At 37.3% G+C, this 22,470-nt stretch overlaps 1 protein-coding gene across 1 annotated transcript in view; it reads left to right on the top strand.

Moving 5' to 3' along the window:
* NEK1 (NIMA related kinase 1) overlaps positions 1 to 15,799 on the top strand; it is a 47,175-nt gene extending 31,376 nt beyond the window's left edge. Inside the window, exons 23-34 of the mRNA XM_059817441.1 lie at positions 331 to 396; positions 487 to 721; positions 2,933 to 3,085; positions 3,748 to 3,939; positions 4,544 to 4,667; positions 4,884 to 4,966; positions 5,945 to 6,162; positions 8,763 to 8,917; positions 9,814 to 10,025; positions 11,927 to 12,060; positions 12,331 to 12,463; positions 14,530 to 15,799. Of these exons, the coding sequence (XP_059673424.1) occupies positions 331 to 396; positions 487 to 721; positions 2,933 to 3,085; positions 3,748 to 3,939; positions 4,544 to 4,667; positions 4,884 to 4,966; positions 5,945 to 6,162; positions 8,763 to 8,917; positions 9,814 to 10,025; positions 11,927 to 12,060; positions 12,331 to 12,463; positions 14,530 to 14,543 (1,719 nt within the window). The 3' untranslated portion in view covers positions 14,544 to 15,799. The remainder of the gene's footprint in view (positions 1 to 330; positions 397 to 486; positions 722 to 2,932; positions 3,086 to 3,747; positions 3,940 to 4,543; positions 4,668 to 4,883; positions 4,967 to 5,944; positions 6,163 to 8,762; positions 8,918 to 9,813; positions 10,026 to 11,926; positions 12,061 to 12,330; positions 12,464 to 14,529) is intronic.
* Positions 15,800 to 22,470: the final 6,671 nt, after the last annotated feature.

A 22,470-nucleotide genomic window follows, 5' to 3' on the forward strand; every position in this document is an offset into this window, starting at 1 on the left:
TGGTGGCAATATGCTGTAGAGGTCATATCTAGCTTTATCTCTGTATGTTTCATGCTCTGAACTTTCACTTGTCTGCTTAAACTGAATCTGATTAATTTCCTCACCACTTTCAGATAGTGAATGGTTCAAAGACTGAAGCTGCCCTTGAAATTCTGTCTTTGGGAAGCCCCATAGAAACAGAAGTATCATACATTCTGTCTCAGTTTATCTGCAGTTGTCAGTGAAAAGGTTTTAGAGGTGATTTTTCACTATTACATCTATTAATATTCCCAAGATGATATTTTTCTGATATATTCTTCTACACTGTATTTCATGCTCTTGGACTTAAAGGATGAAAATATAACTGCTATCCAGGAAGCTGAGGAGGAAATAAAAAAGCCAGAATTTGCATTGCAAGTATGTAAAATTGTATTCAGTTTGATTTAGTTTTCTTTTCCTTTTAAGAAAGGTAATATTTTAAGTGATACATGTTGGCCCTTATTTCAGAATAAACGAGAAATACTGAGAAGATTAAATAAAAATCTTAAAGCTCAAGAAGATGAGAAAGAAAAAAAGGAGTTTAAAAATATCTCTGAATCATCTGGGCCTGAAGGTGGTAAGGAACAACAAGAAGGTGACCATCCACTTCTAGGAGATCGCAAAAAATGGGAATCTGGGGCATCTGAGTTGGTAGTTCCTCTAGCTCATTTATCAATGGAAGATTCTCTCTCCGGAACAGACCGTAAGTACTTTTTTTGTCACCATAGAATCATGGAATGGTTTAGGTTGGAAGGGACCTTTAAAGATCATTTAGTTCCAACCTCCTGCCATGGGCAGGGACACCTTCCACTAGACCAGGCTGCTCAAAGCCCCATCCAACCTGGCCTTGAACACTTCCAGGGTTGGGGCATCCACAGCTTCTCTGGGCAACCTGGTTCCAGTGCTTCACCACCCTCATGGTGAAGAATTTTTTCCCAATATCTAATCTAAATCCACCCTATTCAGTTTAAAGCCATTACTCCTTGTCCTATCACTACATGCCCTTGTAAAAAGTCCCCCTCGCTTTCTTGTAGACCCCCTTCAGGTACTGGAAGGCTGCTGTAAGGTCTCCTCGGAGCCTTCTCTTCTCCAGGCTGAACAACCCCAAGTCTCTCAGCCTGTCTTCATAGGAGAGGTGCTCCAGCCCCCTGATCATCTTCGTGGTCCTCCTCTGGACTCGCTCCAACAGGTCCACGACCTTCTTAATGTTGGGAGCCCCAGAGCTGAACGCTGTACTCCAGGTGGGGTCTCACGGGAGCGGAGTAGGGGGGGGAGAATTGCCTCCCTTGACCTGCTGGTCACACTTCTTTTGACCCAGGATACAGTTGGCTCTCTGGGCTGCAAGCACACATTGCTGGCTCATGTTGAGCTTCTCATCAACCAACATCCCCAAGCCCTTCTCCTCAGGGCTGCTCCCAATCCATTCTCTGCCCAGCCTGTATTTGTGCTTGGGATTGCCCCAATCTGTGTGCAGGACCTTGCACTTGGCCTTGTCGAACATCATGAGGTTCGCACGGGCCCACCTCTCGAGCCTGTCAAGGTCCCTCTGGATGGTATCCCTTCCTTCCAGTGTGTCGACTACACCACACAGCTTGGTGTCATCGGCAGGCTTGCTGAGGGTGCGCTCAATCCCACTGTCCGTGTCACCGACAAAGATCTTAACAGCGCCGGTCCCAATACCGACCCCTGAAGAATGCCACCTGTCACTGGTCTCCACTTGGATGTCAAGCCATTGACCACAACTCTTTGAGTGTGACCATCCAGCCAATTCCTTATCCACTGACTGGTCCAATCATCGTATCCATGTCTCTCCAATTTAGAGACAAGGATGTTGTGCGGGACAGTGCAAATGCTTTTCACATGGTATTAGTAAGTCAGTTTACCATGTGTAGTTATCTGTTTTTATAAAGCAAGTACACTTTATTGTTACTGTCTTGTTATCAGTTGTGTGTCATATGCTTCTAAAAACCAGGTGATTTTGTGTTCCCTTGGATAAGGAATAAGGCACAGGCTGAGTAATTAATTGGCCTGCAGCAGATTCAAGAAATAATTTCCTAATTTCAACAAATAGTTACCTGATTAAATCTATGGTTACTTCCTTTGAGCTTTGTAAGTGTCCTTTAAATAGGCACTAATGTAACAGAAAGAATAAAAAGCACTTAAAATATATGGAAGTTTCTTATTTAACTTCAAAATACTTTTATGTTACCAATAGAACAATAAAAACTGAGGGTTTTCTCAGTTTATATCTGTTACTTTTATTGCGCCTATCATCAATCTTAGCTTTTTTATTTTTTTAAATCAAGCCTGTCTTTTCAAATTTTCTGTCTGCCTTCTCTGATCTTTTGGCTGAAAGACCTTTTTCCTATTTTCAGTGTGTCTTATTAAGGGTCTGTCTCACATTGTAGGAATAAATAATCACTGAGAATGTGACAGACTTCATAGCGTAGTGGTTTTACACAGCTAGGATATTAGAAGATAAAGAAATTTCCTCTGCTCTATTCTTCTTTTTGCTTTATAACCTCTCTTTTCCTTGGGGGGGAGAAATAACAAACAAATGTCAAAGGATAGCAGGACAATAGACTTTCTAGTTTCCCATTTGAGATAAAGTTAAGACCATCTCATGCCACTTTTAAACAATTCTCATACTGTTTTCTTTTGGAGTGCCTGAATTGCGGAAAAGATCTGCTGCTGTTAAGTTGCAGATGCTACCTGGCATTGAATAGCTCCTGTTATTAAATGGAATTGGCAGAATAGAAATTCTAGACTTTTGAGGACAGTCTTTAGGCTGTCTGACTTGGAGTGAGGTGGCATGAGTCTGGCTTTGTAGTTTTTAGTTTTGTGAAGGTTGGTTGTTTGTTCATTATATAGAAAGTGAATAAAAGTTTCTATATTTGTGTTTGTGTCCCGACAGGACAAACTCTGGGGGAAGTAATTAGATTAGATATTGGTGAACCCCACAGGAAAGTCTGGGGCAAAAGCCCTACTGATTCAGTCCTGAAGATCCTAGGAGAAGCAGAGTTGCAGCTGCAAACCGACCTACTAGAGGAACTAGATGTAATAAATGGTAAGCACAGCTGGTAATTATCTGTGCTGCAAGTGTAGGAAGTGCCAGATTGCCCGTTTGTCTACTGAGAACAATTTTGAAGTCATAGAAGCATATTCTGTCCTCACTCTTGCTTTCCACTTCTGGGTGTTGCCTCAGTTCTAAATGTTCTAAATGGCAGCACAAGCTGATACTGGAAGACACCAAAATATTTCAAACTCAGTGAAGTGGTAAATTAAGAAGGATGTGCTGAAAGGGAAGGATCTTCATTTTGTTGAAAAGTCTTGGACTTTGCTTATTGATAGAAACAAGTCTGTTTTTTGAAAGGATGTCATCAACTGAACATTGTATTACATAGGTCCTATAACCTTCTTGTTAGCATGTGACTTACCATATCAGTGGATTATTTTTCTTCTGGTCAACTCCTGCTTTTTGTCCTTTCCAAGGACAAAAGGACTTAGGTTTATCCAAGTATAAACTTGTACTAATGATAATGTAGCAAGTAAAATTCAAATTTTAATATTTCTAGCTTTCCTTTTCATAATAATTATAATAAAAGCATGCAAACTTTTCTATTTTCCTTTAAAGAAACAAAAATTCTCAACTTACCTTGTAGTCACATTGTAGCTTATTATCAAACTGTGCCAAAGCACTGTTTAAATAATAGAATAATTTTGTGTCAGGTACTGCAGAACTTCTTGAAGGAGATCATCAGTCCTTAATTGTAAAAGAGGAGAAGGAAGAGAAAGCTTTTCCTACGGTCGAAGCTCAGCCTTCAGTACCAGTTGGTATCACAGAGTCTAACATCACTATGCCAGAAGACTCTCAAAGAGCTGGACCTACCGAGGTGCAGAGCAAACCTATAATGCTGGATGGTAAGTCATTTCATTAGTAATTCTAATTACAATCTGTTGTCCAATTCAATGAGGGAAGTAATGATCCTGTGTACCTTTATGTCTTCCCGTAAGTAATGTGCAGTTTTTCATTAACACCTTTTAGGTAGGACCTAAGGATTTTTAGTAACACAAGGGATTTCTATGCCTGTGTTGTAATTTGATTGACTAATGTATTTTGCAAATTTCCAAAAGCCTTTTTTGTGTGCTTACAGAAAACTCTCTCGAATACAAGTGGAATTCTGAAGTGCTTCAATTTTTTTTGTTGTTGGGGTTTTTTTGTTTGTTTCTCCCCATCAGTTGTGCTGGAAACTTCTCTCCTATACGTACCAGCACCCTGCTGATGTCTGGGGGAATGTTACTGAGGTTTTTAGGAGACATGGTTCGTTGGAGCTTGAAGATACTTTTCTTGTATCAGAAAAAAAATTTTCGCTCTAGGGTTACAAAACTTCAGCTGTTTCTGCAAAATGCAGAAAATTATTAAAGCTGAAGGGTGTAAGCGTAATCTTAAGATGTATAGTCTCTCCTGTCTTTTTGTTTGGTTGGGATTAATTTTTAATGAGGTATATGACTTCATTAATTTTAGAGCCTGATGATTTGGAAGCAGAGATGTTGGAAGAAACAGAAGAAGGTAAAAAGCACCAGAGTAAGGAGAGTAAGGAATTTCCCATCACTGTTAATGAAGTGTGGGTAAAAGAGAAGGAGGATAAGTAAGTACCCTCTTCTGATCCCTGTCTCTCCAGTTCAGACAACTAGCTTTAACTGAGTAGGATTTAGGTACATCAGTTAAAATGTTAAGCTTAGCTAAGGCTTCGTTGCTTGTCTGACATGCTACTTTTACTGCACTTGGTGGCTGATTATTTTTTTCAGTAGAATAATGACTACTTTTAGATGGTGTTTCCCCTGGATGTGGTATTTTATAACAGGGCACAACATGACAGAAGAAATGAGGCAGCTTCTGAGAAAGTAGTGCTTAACAAGGTGCAACCACAAAAGGAAGCTCCGGAAGGTCAGTTGAAGTCTCTTGTTTAGTTTATTGTAGCTGGCAGTATGGAGTACTTGAGCCATCCCTTCTCACTTCTTCATCAACCCTGAAAGAGCAAGTTTTCTGTTTTCATTTTCTTTTTTAGTTCATACTTGTAAAAAGCAAATCTCTGATGGATTAGAAAGACAAATTGTGGGTGTTATTTTTGCCACTTTGGAAGAAAACATGTAACAACAAAGCTACACTATGTATAGATGAACAGGGCAATGGCCCACACTGATACTTGAAAGTGAATGTCAAGTTTCTGAATGTTACAACCTTTTAAAATGACTATTTAGAATGTTATGAAATCTGGTGGTTTTACTTAATAAAAGTGTTGCTTTGTTTACAGACATCTCAAATTAATATTGAGCTGCAGCTTGGATAAAAAAATGTTTTAAGCAGCTGCTAGTGATAATCTTTTATCTTTATTGCATAGAAGAATTGCTTGCTCTTGGAGGTCTTTGAAGTAACTTCAGAAGGTCTGCATATTTTACAGTAGAACAGAAAATACATCAGCAATAGTGTCAAGTATCATTGATGATACTATTGCATCTATTTATGGGTGGCTTAAGCAAACTGGGGTTTCTTTCCAGTGTTTGGGTGAATTAATGTTGGGGTAGCTTTGAAAAAATGTAGTATAAGGCAGGAAGCAACAGATGAAAATGGATGACACCATCATTTCAGGCATGAACTGGATAATGAGAAACTAGAAGGCATAAGAACAGAATAGGCTATAACTGAGGGCTCTATATTCTTAAAAAGTTAAAATGGGAGAATTTCACATTATAATGTATTTACTAAAATAATCCAAAAAGATTTTAATACTTTTACAGTGCTATTTTCCTCTTTTATTGTACAACAGAAATGAGTTAGTTTTATTCACTTCAGTTAGCTTTTGCTCAAGAGCTTGGGGTTTTTAATCTGTTTAGATTTGTAACAGACTTTCTTTTACTACATCAGAAACTTGTTCCAGTGACTCTCTGCAACCTGAACCCTTATTTCAGAGGGTAATACAGCCCCCAGCTGTACCAACAGCCTCACCAGTTCTGTCAACTCAGTCTTCACAGGAAGAGCCTTTTGTACCTCGTTCACGTTCCATATCGCCAGCAAAAAATAAAGGCAAAAGTTCATTGTTGATTGGACTTTCTACAGGGCTTTTTGATGCAAACGACCCAAAGGCAAGTTTAAAAAACTAAAAAGAAATACTTGTTTTTCTATAGTAATAGAATTATTTTTTTACTGAGGCTGAATGAGGCCAGAACAAATGGCACAACCATTTCAGCAGGTGTTTGTATTTGTCTAGCCATGTCTGCCCTGCAGTATGACTGCACTGTGTTCATTGTATCAGCAGGACTCGTGCAGCAGTGAAGAGTTTCTTGTTTCACCATTCAGCATTCTGTGTCCAGGTGTTTGTGGAGGAATGCCACCACTTGTCTGAGACGTTACTGAGGGAGTTCCTGAGGAAACTCCTAACTTACCCTATCTGCTTTCTCCCTTTTGTGCAGTTTTTCAGGCTTATGACTACCTTGCCATCATAAACGTACCTTTGCTGATCTGTTCAGCATTTATCTTCTGACTTCTGCAACCAAGCGATTGGGTTTTTTTTCCTGTAGAATTTGACCAACTAGTACAGGTTCTGGCTGTGAGGCAGGAAGACTGAAGAAGAGTGAATTTCTTGAAGGCATTTCCTGACCACCCTCATAGGGTTGAGTAGCAGCTCACAGTCTGTGAAATGAGCGTAGGATGGTGGAATGTGGTTTTGACATGAGTTTAAAATATTATAAGGTAGTTATTAAACTAGTGGATGAAACAGACTTCTTAAATTACGTACAATACTTGCCCGGGTTCTAAAGTGGAAAGTAAGTAAAAGAGCAGCTGCTTTTTGGAGAAACAATGGTGGCAAGGGTTCTCTAGAAACTTGCACACCTGTGTTGCATTCAGTCAAGACGTAGTAAAGGATTTCCTAGGTGGTGGAATGCCAGTTAAGGAAGAATGTTTCTTCTTTTAACTCCCAGATTCTTTTTGTGAGTGCATGGAAGTTGTGTTATTGATGATTAATTGAAAATTCGATAATATCTATTAGTTGATGCATTGCTAGGAAGCATAGTATCAGGGATAGTGCTGTTTGCATCTGTGGGAAAATAAGGCTTCTTGGCAAGCTTGCATCTGCTTTCACAGATCCTTTTATTCACATAAATGGGTTTATGACTCTAATTTTGATTCCTCAAGAGTTAGTCTATCATTAAGTTCCCTAGTTTATGAAGCTGTTTATTTGGCAGTTGGACAATGATTATTGAAAAGTTAACTTGTGAGTAGGGGGCAAGATGAACATTCTTTGTACCTTTATCAGATTTATAAAGTAATGGATATGCTTTATAATGAAGTTCTTCAGTGTATCAATATGAACTGCTTCAGTATGTCACTTGTTACTGGGTATTTGGCATGTGTTTAGGCCATAAGTGTTTGTCACAGAATTGTAATGCAGTACCAGATGAACTCTACATAATAGCAAAGAGCTTGGAGAAAAGCAACAGATGTGTTGTTACTGCTGCAGTAGACTTGATGAAAGAGAGCAACAAATTCCCTTTTGTCATTTGGCTGCAGCGAGAGGATGTTCTGTAATTCTTTGCAGTATCTGCAAATGTAACCTTCTGGAATTTCCCAAACACACCTCTGCTGCAGGTCTTACGAGAAACTAAGGAAACCTTTAGTAGGGAGCAGGGCAGACAGAGTTAGTGTCCTATTTGTAGGCAAGTCTGTATGCTAGAAGTAGGCTAATGGGAAAAGAAGCATTTTTCAAAATACCCGGAAACTTTCAAATGATGGGGTAAGGTCAGTCTTTTAATTGTTCCTTCACTTTGCTAGTAGTGGTCAAAAAGGGTGGTTACTCCTTTGATGGCAATAATATTCTGGCCATGTGCTGACAGAGATTTGATATTTGAGGACGTATATGAATACGTCATGCTGGTTTAAATTGCAGCTGGGGAACTATTTTTTTCATTAAAATTTAGGGGGTTTCATTAGAAGCAAACACTGAACACGCATGTATTCAGAGCTATGCTGAAGGAGGGCGAAGCTTATTGCTAAAACTTCCTAGTGCAGATTAGGTCATGTCTCTTGTTTTATTAATACTATGGTGAATATTTAGGAATTTTTTTGAGTTCTTAAACTTCTTAAAAGAGAGCTCTGGTAGGTCACTGAGTAAACCGTTACTTAGTTTCCAGGTTGCTTTATTTCCATTGCAATTACTGTTGTAATTAGAACTTCTTTCTAATACTATGGAACTGCCTTGAAATGTACCATAAACAAAAGTTACTGTTTTCAGTGACCAACCCAGAGAAATAATAAAATGTCATTTAAAAAAATATTCCTCTGTCAGCTACTTAAAATGGTTCTAAGCTGTAAGTGATTGACATACATACCTTGTAAACAATTGCATATATGTATTATTCACTGCAACATTCATTTTCTTTAGATAGCCGTCAAGGAAACAAACAAATCTGTACAAAACCATGATCTGTATGTCGGTTGATGTTCTTAAAGCTTTTCAATCACTGTAACCTGTAAAGGCAGAAGGAATGCTTTCCTTGTAGCTGAGAGGCAAAATTCAAGATGCCTGATTTTCAACAATTAGAGTATCTGTGTTTGACACATCGTTATTTTGAAATTGACCTTCAAATGAAAATGGACCCAAAAAAAAAAAAAATCTCATTTTTAAGTATTTTGTAACCTCAGACTGTCTTTAGTATTGTTACCAAACAGGCTGTTACCTTTGCAGATGTTGAGAACATGTTCCCTCCCGGATCTTTACAAACTGTACAGAACTTTAGTCGATGTTCCCAGTGTAGCAGATGTGCAGCATCAACATAATCTTGAAATAGATGATACGGAAGATGAGCAAGCCAAAGAAGGACCCTCTGATTCTGAGGATATGTAAGTGTATCAAGTTTATCCAGTATTTCAACAGGCATCTTAGATGAAGAATATTTTTTGTTAGACACTAACAATTATTCACAGTATACCAACATGGAGTTTTTACTCAAATTTGAAAAATCCTGCATTGAATCACCATTTACTTTGAGTCTTGTTCCAGAGAATTGAGAAGCTAATGGGATGTACTGCTTACAACAGCTGTCTGAATTTCTTTTCCAAATTCTATCCAAGATGCTGTTCTGTCTGGCTTCTGCACCTTGCGTTCTGCTGAAGCAGATCAAAGTTTATGACTACCGCTCTTCTAGAAATAAAGACTTCTTGAATATTTGCTTTCTTCATATGTTCTGGGAATCTCGCTCATCTATCTTCTCTACTGTTGTATTGGGACATCCTTCAAGTTCCCCGAATTCTTTCAGGGGCTTCAAAATCTGACCTGGCTCTTGACTATTCCCTGCAGCTTGGGTAGTCTGCAGGGATAAAATAATCTTATGTGTCTGTTCTGATGAGATCTAGATCTCTTTTTGCTCAGACACATTTTTATCTGGATTGGGAATGTTATACTTGCCAGGATTCTATAGTAGTGCATGAATACAAAGATTTTGAAATTATCTTGCTTTATTAGCAAGTTGAATTGAGGACCTATCATCATCTTTTTATGAAACAGTCTGGTATCTGTTTAGCTAATCTTTATCCCCTGTGTCTTCCATGATATAATGATATCAGAGCTGTAATCATGTTGGACTGAGGATATACATATTTATCTCTTCTTTTTTTTTTCTTTCCCTCCAGCTACATTGGCTTTCCAGTTTGTTGGCTTAACAAAAGAAATTAGCTCTTCCTACAGGGTTTTTCTTGTAAATTATTAATTATATAAACTTTATATCATTTTCTTTCAGTATGTTTGGGGAGGCAGATACAGATTTGCAGGAACTCCGGGCCTCAATGGAACAATTGCTTAGGGAGCAGCCTAGCGAGGAATTCAGTGAAGAGGAGGAGTCTACTTTAAAGGCTAACATCATTGACTGCATTACAAACGGTACAGAGCTGGATGAAGGAGACGAAAATAACCCCAGCAGTGAAAGTGCACTTAATGAAGAATGGCAGTCAGGTATAATTTCTATTATACCTGGTCTATAAGTTATTTATTGATGTTAACAATTCAAACACAGAATAATGTTTTTTGCATTGTATACTTATAATGAAATAAAGCTCTAATTAATAGTTTTTATACAGAAGTTTAAAAAAATCAGATAATATTTAGATGTTCTGAATGTTAAGGTCAACATCTAAGCAACATTTAGTGTTGCAAATGAAATGTTGGCTATTTGTTAGGCAGTGATTGTAAGTCACTTTTTCTCCAGTTGTCTAAAACTTGTCTTCAAGGAAGATCAAATTCTGTGCACATAGTATGTTTTGAATAATTCATGACTGCAATATAAGAGTGAAAAAGAAATAGCAATTGACATGACTGGAGTATCTGGGGTCTAGCTTACACTACATTTAAGAAATTTAACAGGCAGTCAAAAAGAACATGAAATTATTAACCTTGTTCTTAGCCCAAAATAAGTGTTAATGCAGTCAAACTAAAAATGAGACAGAAAAATTTATTACTGCGTTTAACATTTTGCATTGGCTATACACAGTGGTGTCCTGAAGTCTCAGTTCTGTTTTTTAAATTCTGGTTGAAATGTAAATATTTTACTACTGCTGTAAAATAAAGTGCATTTAGAAATGTAGGTATAAAAAGATACAGAAAATCAACAACTACTCTAAAATATAACTTTTGTGTAATTTTGGTTTAGTGAAGACAATTTTAAGCAAATTGAAAATCTGTGAATATACCTGTAAGATATTATCTATATAATAGATTCCAATAAGTATTTTAAGGTAAAACAAACTTAGGTAATACCATCTTCTTTCATTTTTTGACAGTGCTGATAACATAGTATACTATATGTTTCTGTGATTCTGTTGTTGTGAGCGTTACAGTATTTGCTGTCAGTGTCCCACCTTCTAGATTCATGATATTTGATAATAATTGCAGGTTTCATTGTTGGGGGTGGGAGGGAGGCCTTCAAAACTCAGGGGAACAGACAGAACTTGCTGTTCTAGATCCAGAAGTTAAATACGGGATTAGAAGTCATCTAACGGGTTTTTAATCCATATACAACTTTTCTTTATATTTCAATGATAATTTCATATTGATGTGACCAATACTTGAATCAGGGCTATGATTTGGTCAGGATTATACCTTACACTAGTCATATATAGGAACTGAAAGTAGTAGAGTTTTAATACTAACTCACGAAGTCTGTGACCTACCAGGCAATACTATGTATTTTTAAAAAAATTTGATAATACAAGCTCTGAAATCTAAAAAGTTGTACATTTTTCCCTGGGTAAATAAGTCCTTTCATAATTCCAATACTTATTTAAGGAAGTATTTTTCTTGGGCAAAAGCAGTTTGCGTTTTACAACAGCATTTCACATAGGTATTCTATCTTGTATTTTTAAATAGATCCTTTTTTTTGTTAAACTTGCCTAATGTTTGACTGTTACAAACTTATTTGTAAGGTTTCTGTAGCCTATAAGCAAAATCATCTTGATTTCTCTCACATACCTTACTGCACCAATTGGCATACTGAATTTGCTACACAAAGGAGATACACTCATAAAAGAATGAGGAACTTTGTAGCTAAATTAGTACTGGGTTTTCCAGACTTTTTTTCCTTCAGTATGAATACCCTTATGGCTAACTGTCAGAGTGGGGTTTTAGAGGAGATAGCTAGATGCTTCCCATTTGGGATTCAGAATTTCTTTGCTGTTAAGAAAGGGACTGTTCCTATTTCCTTGCAGGTTGTTCAGAACATCTGCCAACATCATCTAGTGCTCCTGAGCCTACCTGGTTTCATTACATTTAGAGGTTTGTGTGGATATCAAGTTTAGGGACATAGAAACAACATTAAGAATGTAGGAAAACAGGGGGGTTTACTGTTGTTTTCTTTATAGATAATAGTGATGGAGAGATTGCCAGTGAATGTGAAGAATGTGATAGTATCTTCAGCCATTTGGAAGAGTTAAGATATAACCTGGAGCGGGAAATAGGCTTTGATAAATTCATTGAAGTTTATGAGAAAATAAAGGTAAGTGGAATAACCTCAAGTGGCGAATACTTTAAGAAACAAGTACCTAGGGCTGTTTACTGTGCCAGTAACTAATTGGATTGTGTGACTAGAATCAATGCTTATTTCTTTAGTCTGTTCCAACACATTAAAATATTAACAGAGAAAATGCTATGCCAGTGAATTAAAGAGGAAATTTTGCGTTTAACCATGAATTACATTTAATAAATTTGAATTATTTAATTCTATACCCATTTTGATTTTGGCACTATGGATTGTCCTTTCTCCCAGGCTATACATGAAGATGAAGATGAAAATATCGATATTTGTTCAACCATAGTTCAGACTATTCTTGGAAATGAACACAAACACCTCTATGCCAAAATACTTCACCTAGTAATGGCAGATGGAGCCTACCAAGAAGGTAATCTCACTGTATCCTGGCAATTATGGCTTGTCTTATGTTCTTTCTTGGTCATTTACAATAGGTTCTAGTATACTTTTAAAACATATCTGTGCTTTGTTATATTGATTGGCTAAATTGATAAAAATAATATTTTTCACAAAGGGTTATTTTTATTCCTGCAACAAAACATGGCAAACTTTGATTAAGCATGCTGACCACTCTGATTTAACGGTATGTACATATACAGTCAGCTGTAACAATAGTTGTCTTATGAAAGGTGCAGTATAATTATTTAATTTCTATAAAACAGTTACACAGATTGGGAAGATGCAAGTCTAGAATAAAACTTGCAGATTTAAAAACAATTTTATCTTAAGAATTAATGAATTTTTATCTAAAATAACATTGTTCTTTCCAAAAGTCTACTTTTTAACAGGTTGCAGTATCACTACTTTTCTGAAAAGAAAATTTCATGTGGCTCTTTATCCTATAGTTGTCATTTTTTCAGAAGAACTTGATGTGGAGGTACCATGCATCTTGGTTTTTGAGTGGCTCAGTAATACATGAAGAAAATTTATCTTCTTTGGGAGCCCTGCCTAGCTTAGCACTGATTACTAGGCAGACGAATCTTTCCTAGATTTTTGAGTCGCTCTATGAAGTACCACACAGACCACTATCAATAAGAAATGGTTTGGGTGTTGTTTTTTTTCTCTCATGTCAAAAATTTAACTGCAGTTACGTAATTTTAGATTTCTAATGATGAAAGTCTTCAGTAGAGGGAAAAAAAAAATCTGAAATCTCAATTATTTTCATAGAAATCAGAAGCATTATATATTGGCTTTAGAAATGTGTGCAATGATCACTAATGTATTTCAATTTTGAAAAAAATATTCTAGTGCATGTTAACCAACGTCTACTGTCTGCATCTTTTAAATTCTTTTACAAATGTGTTGCAGTAGCAGTGAATAAAGGATCAAATAAGATTATGGCTTTCCATTGTTTTTATATTTAAATGCTTGGGGGGAAAAAAGTCTTAAAAACTAGTTTTAAAAACATAATCATTAAAAAAAAAAATTCTAATACAAATTACATTTTCCCGATTTTTCTTTGCTACTGATACAGAACCACTCAGTAAGAATAACCAGCACCATGTTGTTTTCATGTTGTGTTATAGAAGTATGACAGAAAAGTGTCTGAAAAATATTTTTTCAACCACAATTTATTGATTTAATGACAGAATTGGAAAGATATATTGTAGTAGTTCATCTTTCAAGTGTCCAAAGGACTGGCAATATAAAATGAGAAGAAAATGGTAACTATAGTGTTACCAGTTTCTTTTCCACGCCACTTGCCTTAAGGATATTTTAAGACTAGTACTAAAAGGCCTAAATGACAATTTGCTGAAACGTTGGCATACAAATTGTAAGCTGTTGTCTGAGTGAATCCTATTAAAATGGTCTGACTTTCATCTTGCAAAATGCTGATTAACAAGTGGCTTTTTTAATAGCTTCAGTTCTAATTCTGTATTTTAAAAATCTGTGGTAGCATACAGAAATGTATAGAAAAAGTAGTTCTTTACATTTCAGATATTTAAAGTACATGTAGTACTTTAGTACTAAAGTACATAAAGAACTACATTTAAAGTAATTCTTTAAATTTCAGACATTTAAAATAAAAATTGTATGCTAATAAAGGTGAATAGAGGACAAGTGACAGTCAGAAGCATGTTCACGTGTTTCTGTCTCAGAAGTTTTATACTTTTCAAATAAGAAAAGCTAGGAAAAAAAAAATCTATATTGCTCTCTGCTAAGAGGATTGTTCTAACTGGAACAGGCCACTTGAGATGAAACGATCTTAAATTCACTAATCCAAAAGATGACATGTTGTTCAATATTTGTAAACATGGTGCTTTCAAGGCAGTTCTGGTAACAGTCACCTCATTAGTGACTGACTTAGTGAATTTTTGTATTATTGCTTACTGAATTGTGGTTTCTAGTTTTGTTTTGTAACCCCAGCTTGATTTTGTACATGTGTGTTTGTCGCTCCTTTTCACCCTGTCTCTCCCCCTCTCCTGCTTTTTACAGATAATGATGAATAAACCTGACTCAGGAAGTTCCTTAATGCTGTACTACATATCGGTGTTTGAAGTCTGCACAGCTGAATAACAAATTGTAGTGGAGAAGGTAACGTAGGGCAGGAGAAGCAAGACTTCAAAAAAGAATGTTGATTGTACAAAAAAGAGGAAAAACATGCCTTTTAAAAACTGAGATACCTATACACTTCTCTTGTGTGTACTTGCATATGTGTTCATTAAATATTAGATGCCCAAAATAAATAAAAAACAAACAAAAAACAAACAATAAAACAAAAACCCCCAAAACCTGTCATCTCTCAAATTCCAAAAGAAATATAGAAAGGAATACCTGCAGATAATCTGACACAAAACTGAGACCTATACTGTAAAACAATTTCTGCCATACCAACAGCTGGCTGGTATGGTTAAGCAATTGGAAGCATTACTGTGTTTGGAAGTACCTGCATCTAGCTATTCACTTACATACTTAAAATAGCCTCTCTTTATACCTACATAAAGAAATTACTTCGTCTTTATTGACCCTCATGGTTGTATTTTAATAGCATCTTAATCCAGTGGTCCAGTTTGAGTATTTAACTTTTTTGTTAATAAAAATTACTGTATTTTGAAGCTGAAGGCTTCTATCACTTTTTAACCAGTGCCACCTGAAATATCTTAATCATGCTTCTAAATCAAGGCAAACTGGTACTTCAGTCATTGTTGAAATGTCTGGGGTTTTTTGAGACTGTAAAATTCATCTGGAGCTAGAATACTTTTTTCCAGTATTTTTCTTCCTCTTCCCCAACCCCTTCCCAAAATTCCAAGTATTTTAGCTCTTATGAATTTTGTAATCTGGTCCATGATAGCATAGTATGCTGTTGAATTGAAAGGAGTGGGGCTTTTTCAGTTTGTTTTTAAACTCTTACTGTTACACTCATGGCTCCAGCAGCCACGGGGAAAAATGAAATATTGCAGGCACAAGTGCTATGTACTACTACTCATCTTTTGGCTCATGTTTCGCAGCTTGATTTCTACCACCCCGAAAGAAAAACAGGTTTCTTCTGACCCACATTTACCTGTTCCTCCTGTCAAAGCAGTACTATAGAGGGCAGACATTAGGTATGCCGTTGTTTTCCAATCATCATCTCTGGAACAGCTTTATTGGTTTCCCATACAATAAGTCTCTTGTTACAAATCTGATGAACTGTCAGACTTCCAACTGCCCTATTGGAGAAAAATAGATTTATTTTTTTTTTTTTTAGCTACAGCCAGTTACAATCTAAAACTGTCAGAAGTTACTTTTCCAAAAAGTAAAATCAAGTGTATATATATATTATTTAGAACTGTCAAAATATGTACATGATTTTTGTATAATTGTTTTATGGTGTTGTTATTAAAGTTTTGCCCACTGAAAAGTGTTTATTTTTTTAAATATATGCAATTCTTAAAGGTAGACCAAACTTATTCTATTTCAGCTGTATCCTGGGAACCTGCGATGAGAATAACATTAGTAATCATAAATGCCTTTAATATATTAAATTTTTTATATCCTTATTTACTTGATAAACACCTCTTGCTTCATCTGATGAAAAGTATTATCATTGTTGGAAACAGTGCTGGTTCTGTCCTATGCTCTTTCTCTTCTCCTTCCTTTTTTTTTTTTTTTTTTTAACTTCCCACAGTAAATTTTAGGGCTTTTCACTAGGCTTCTCTTCAATTCCACTGCTGAATAATTTGTTCAGAGAGATGATCCTCATGAGCTACATCATCCATGAAATTTAGCAAATACATTCTAAATATTTTAATAATGAGTCTACATTATTTTCCTTTTTCAGGTTTGCTTTTCAAATCATACCTTACCCACCCTTTTGAGGGAAGGGAGGACCCAAAACCTACATATTTAAAAGAATACAGATTAGCCTTATGGAAAGAAGAAAGTACACCAACTGGTATTTTCTGTGCTCTATGGTTTTGAATTTTCTCATGGTGATACAGTCTTACTGAAGTTAAGAGCTTTTTATCAAATAATGATTTGAAAAATATGTGTAGCTTGTGCACAGCTTTTCAAGAATAATCCTCAAACCTGCCAACCAATATGGGATATCCTTGAAATCCCTCAAGAGCTAATTTAAAATTGATACAGTAAATAAGTTTGTCTGCTAAAGAAATACTTTTACCTGAAATTTTAAATCCCTATTTAATGTACACTATAATGACATCAAGGGCAGAGTGACTTCAGGATGATTTACTGAAATTAGTTGAGCATTTGGCTTGTGTTCCTATTACATCCACTATAAAGAATTTTCTGTTGTAATTCTAGTAGCAAATTGAGATATAGAATGGTATTTTTGGCACAAAACATACTCCGTTAAAAAAAAAAAAAAAATTACAAACAAAACGCCCAAAAACACAATCCCAAAATCCCAAACCCATAATGCCTCTGGCCCTGCAGATATGATTTTAGTCTATGGCACTGGAATCTCCTGGGTAACTGTGCCATTTATAGCTGTATATATGCCTTGAGTTCTCTGACCTTCAACAGAAAGGAGTAAAACCCCAGCAGTGAGGCAGAACTCCAGAGAAAGTGGCCTGTGGCAGGAAGATGGGAGTCTTGACTGCCAGCTGGCTTTGTTTTGAGCTGAACAGGTACAGTAATCCTACCCCAACCATGGGTGCCTAAAATCTTTTTCGAAGAACAGAGCCTCACAAGGCTTTTGCTCTTCAGTTTGCTGAACTTCGAGTGTGTATCTGAAGTTACTGCTAGAAGGTACTTCAGAAAAATGTATTGCCTGGTTGGGCAAGGTGAACCAGAGCAGAACATTATCATTTCTGTGGTCTGGTAAGCGAAGGGCTAATTGAAACAAAGTTCCAGTGTACCATATTCCTGACAAGGTTCTCTGTGCTCTTGAGACATCTACATCATTTATCAATAATTCTTACTTCAGCTTTTAGTGCTTCTGTCTCCCTCTTGCTTTGATTTGTGCATAAATGCTGTATGTTTATTCAAACATGCATTCCCTACTACCCTTTTTGTTCTAAAGCTTTACAACCTTGCCTAAATCTGTTGAAAACTTACAAAAATATTTTGTAAGATTGGTTTTTCCACATTTGTTTGCAGGGGAAACTACACCCTTTCAAAGCTCTGGCTGTCTTCAACTCAGCGTTGAGCTGTCCGTTCCTAAGATAGCGTTTAGAACATCCGTCCTAAGCCTGCATGTTTGTCATGGGGCGGCGGTGCCGCCGTGCAACCGCCAGGTGGCAGCATAACGGCGGGCGCGGCGGGCAGCAGGGGGCCGGGGCGGGGGCCGGGGCGAGCGGCGCCCCTCCGCCGGGGTGCACGGCCCCTCCGCCGGGGTGCACGGCCCCGCCGCCTTACACGGTGCCGCCGCTGTGCGGCGGCTGCGAGCCCCCATGCAGCCTGCGCTTTGCTTGGGAAGATGTGGGGCTACCTGGTGCTCTAGGTAGGGTCCTGGAGCTGGTAGACGGCGAGTCTGAATCAGCATGGAAATCCTTAAGTGCCTATGATTTGTAAGCATTTCCTTGCACAAGGCCCTGTTCTGAAAACCCTACACATAAACACAAATCTTTGCATGTTTACAAAACGTTGTTATTCACAAATAATTTACAAATCAAAAATACAGAGAAGTATATAGAACTTAATCCACTGGGTAACGAGCCTTTAGATAGAGCACAGTGTCTCAGCTTGTATCAGTTGTGCAATCCTCACGCTCCTTTTCCTGGGGGACAGGAGGATGGCACGGTATGTCCACTTTCCCCAAATGACTAGATGCAAATTTAAATAAACCAAAATACGACACTTTCAGCACAGCTATGATGTTGCGTACAGTTGGACTCTTTACTAATCTTCCCCTCAGCCAGAGGGTGGAGTGTAAGTGTGCCCCTGACTAAATTACGGACTGGACTTTTATCTCTCCTCTAAAAACACCTCATCAAGGCTCAAATGAAGCTAGGCTCTACTTAATTTTATTAACTGTGATAAACCAAAGACAAATGTAGAAATTTGATTTTTCAATCCTTTTAAATGTTTTTCTTCCCAAATAATTATGTGCTTTCTCAAATCTTATTTTAACACTTGTTCATTCATGAACCATGTAGATTAAAATATAGCATAAAACAGAAACCAATGGTTACCATTCATAGAACATTTCGTTTTGCCATTTTTATCATAGCAGTTTAGATGGTGCAATTTACAGAGTTTAAGTACTAGTTTTAGAATCCATAAAGAGCTTCTTCCTTTAAATTAAATTTGTGTGTTAATGCAATACAGACTTCAAATGCATTTCCAAGTTGATATGTTTTCCAGCTGAGCTGATGAGTTCATCAATTCAAATAGTAGCACTTTGAACGGTTGGCTTGTGCAAGAGTCTTAAAAACACTTTTTCAGCAAGTAAAACCTTAATTGAACTGCTACCATAAAGATACATTTGTAACTTGTTAGACGCATATATAGGAGTTCAGCTGTTCCAGCTAGATTGCTTGCCTTGAGCACCTCTGACCTGGTGCACTCTTCCAGATTTTATTTCCAAGACATTTTTAAACCAAGATGGGATTTAGCTAATTGCATTAACTCTTGTTTTAATGATACAGTTAAAAAACTCACAGAGCCAAAGACCTGGAGAGTTTTTTCACGTTAGCTGCACAACAAAAGCCAAAACCAGGCAGGCTGTGCAGTGGGAACACTCCAGCGAGGTAGCATTTGCTTTGTTTCAGGACGGCTGTGACAGCTCTGTCACAAGTCATCCCTGAGGTTGACTGTATCAAGCATGAGGCTGGGGCGTTGTATGAGTCACTTCTGCTTGGCTGATGGACGTTCCTTCAGGGACTGCAGTCAGCCAGGAGAAAATACAGTTCAGTTTTAAATAGTTCTGTGACTCAAGCTGATGCAGACTTGTTCCGAGGATAACGGAACCATCATGAGGTCCTTGACATACCCTAATTTTTGCTGTATCCTGTAGACCATCCTGACAGTAATCTCTTCTCTAGAGGATGGGATGAAGTATGCATTTCTGCTGTATCCTCAATATAGGATAAAACTTCCCCAGATTCAAATACTAGGCACTCTGTGGTTCTAGCTCTCTTAGTAAAATTTTAAATCTCAAGCAATACTTCAGGAATGCTTTTTTTATCCTCTATCGCCTTCCCCATCAGTAGCCAAGGGTTCTCATTGTTGTTCATTTTATTGCTGCTAGAACTATTTTAAATGCTATCAGCATAGTTTTGAAAAAGTAATGTACGCAGCCTTTTTCTGAAGAAGTGATGGATGTGATGGGGATATAGAAAAGACAGAAAAACTGAGATGCCGTTGATGATGAGCTAGAGCTCAATCTATGGTGGAGCTATGCCAACATGACCGCTGCTTAAAGGGTCAGTCAGTCTCTTTTTTATAAACTGCTGTAGCTGTTGTACTTCCTCTGAACTCTGTTTCTTCCTCTGTATTGAGCTGTAACAACTCTTGACACAGATGTCTAAAAGACAGTAATAAAATGCATCTAATTTGCCATTACAGTAGCACACTTAGTTGATCCTTTCCCACTGACATTAGTTTTGATAACTTACATGGCAGTTTGGAATATTTTATTCTTGTTCTTCAAACTTTGTAAGAAGAAATCAAAAGGTGAAGATTATGGCAGTTCAAATTCTCAATACAGTAAATTTGGACTTAACACTGGACATACTTACATGCCTTTTTAATTCTAAGAAATATTAGTATATTTTATTTTTTCATGCTTAATAGTTTTAAAGCCTTATTTAGATCTGTATTTTACTGTTAGTAAAAATATATCAGAATTATTTCCACAGCAGTAAAACATCTCTAATGGGATTTTTAGCTATTAATAATATAGCTTTTTTTTTCAGCTGTTGAAAAGCCTGATTGCACTGAGTTGTATATCCTGTTCCACCGTGGACTTCAGTACGTTAGTTAATAATCACAGTGCCCTGAATAACTTAACTCACTGTATTCACTTAATTCACTGCAGTGCCTCCTTTCCTCGGATGACCACTATTGCTTTCTCTACATTGGGCAATCTTGTTTGTCCAGGAAGAGACCCCAGCAAATTCTGTCTCTAACAGACAGTGGGGTTAAGCATTGCCAGCTGGGAAAGGGAGCACAGTTCAATCCTGGCCTGCGACCTTTGCTAACCATGCAGTCATACTACAGTGACTAGTCTGCTCAGATCAGTAATGGACAGATTTTCCACCAGAAATACCAGTATCTAGCCATACATAAATAGTGGAGCATGGATGAGCACAGTCATAAGGCCTCCCTCCTCCTGGTAAAACTTAAAGAAAGCTTGAGTCAAATCCCACTGTGGTCTGTTAAGATGCTCCTGTTCTCAGCTGTCTATTCTTTCCCTCTGCTGATGATCATCAGGACCAGCAGAATTAAATGTGTGCCCACCTTTATGCTTCAGCGCAAAGCGTAGCGTCGTTGATGAAACTACTGAGAAGGTGGGTTGGAGCCAAGTCACCAGACTCTGAGCTGCAGTTGGTGAGGGTATGAGCACATCTTCCATTCTGCTTATTCTGAAAGCAGTATCTCCATCAGAAGTATGGGGTATAACAGCTATAACTTAAACCGCTTCGTAATAGTGCCTAAAGCTCATCTGTCAAGGATGGTGCAAGACTGCTTGTGCAATGTTAGTAAGAGAAATTTATCTATGAACATACAATGTGAAATAGGCCTGCTGAGGAGCAAAAGCTGTGTGGTGTATGTTGTTTATCTTGCATTAATCAAGTTGTAATGTACTTACTTAACACTATTTTTGTTTCCACTTGCTGGCAAAACTCCCCACAGATGTTTTATTCTGCCTCACAGCAGTTAAAAATGTGAGAAATGTGTAACTGAAATAGTTAAAAAAAAATCTAGTAATTGTGAAATTGCCTGTTTTATCGTATGATAAACCACTGGGGCTTGTTAGAGGGATCACAGTAATCTATAGTATGAAACAGGTCAGATCCCTTCCTACAGTCACTAGCTTTAACAAAGCTGTCTTTGATACCTCAACTCAGGTATTTTCAGCTTAAATTCAGAAGCCTTGCATACAAGGCCTGTAAGATGTGGGGTGTCTCTCCTGCACCTCCATTCCACATTTCTGTCTTAGTGGTGTCTAAAAAATATGCTGCTCACTTACAGTTACACTGATGTTCATGGAAATTGCAGATGCCTCATTTCTGGAAATGAAACCCTGATACTTTTTCAGCCTTAGGGAACTGTATTTCCTTGCCATAAGATAACAGAGAGATCAGAAGGCTTTGTGATCCTTGGACAGAAGCCTGTGCAGAATAATAGAAAGAACTGGGGAAAAAAAATGTGCTGAAAGCATCTGTGAGTTTTTTGTGCATACTAGACAATACATTCTATACTCACTTTCTGTGACTAAGTTTGCTGTTACCAAGGCCTAGAATTAGCCAAATAAAACAGCCGGGAAGGCTTCTCTGTGTTTCTTGCCTCCATTTCTCACCAACATTTTTACATTCACTCACTCCCTCTTCTAATGGAAACTGGGGGAAAAGTGCCGCATACAGCACTAATGACATGAAGAAAAACACTGAAGGAAGCAGCAGGGAGGCCAAGGTTTCAACCACTCTCCCTCCCTTGCCCAGGAAAATTTCAGTGACCTCTTGACACCTCCCATGGGAAATTTTAAATTGACAAAAGTATTTGCCAAGTAAATACAAAAAATGGCATTAAAATAGTATTGTTTCTGACTTAATCCTCCTAAAGTCAATGAAAATGAGTTAAGGTTCCCGCAGCAGCTATAATGCACTAACCTCATTCTAGATGGCAGTGTATGTGGATATGTATCAGGATTGATTAAAAAATGCTTCCACGCACGTGCTAGTATTCACTTGGGAAACTGAAAATAAAAATGCCAAAAATTAAGTTACAGCTTGTTCCTGGATTATCCTGGTATTTTCCTTAAAACTA

This window comes from Gavia stellata, chromosome 5, assembly GCF_030936135.1.
Source record: "Gavia stellata isolate bGavSte3 chromosome 5, bGavSte3.hap2, whole genome shotgun sequence".
Taxonomy (NCBI): Eukaryota; Metazoa; Chordata; class Aves; order Gaviiformes; family Gaviidae; genus Gavia; species Gavia stellata.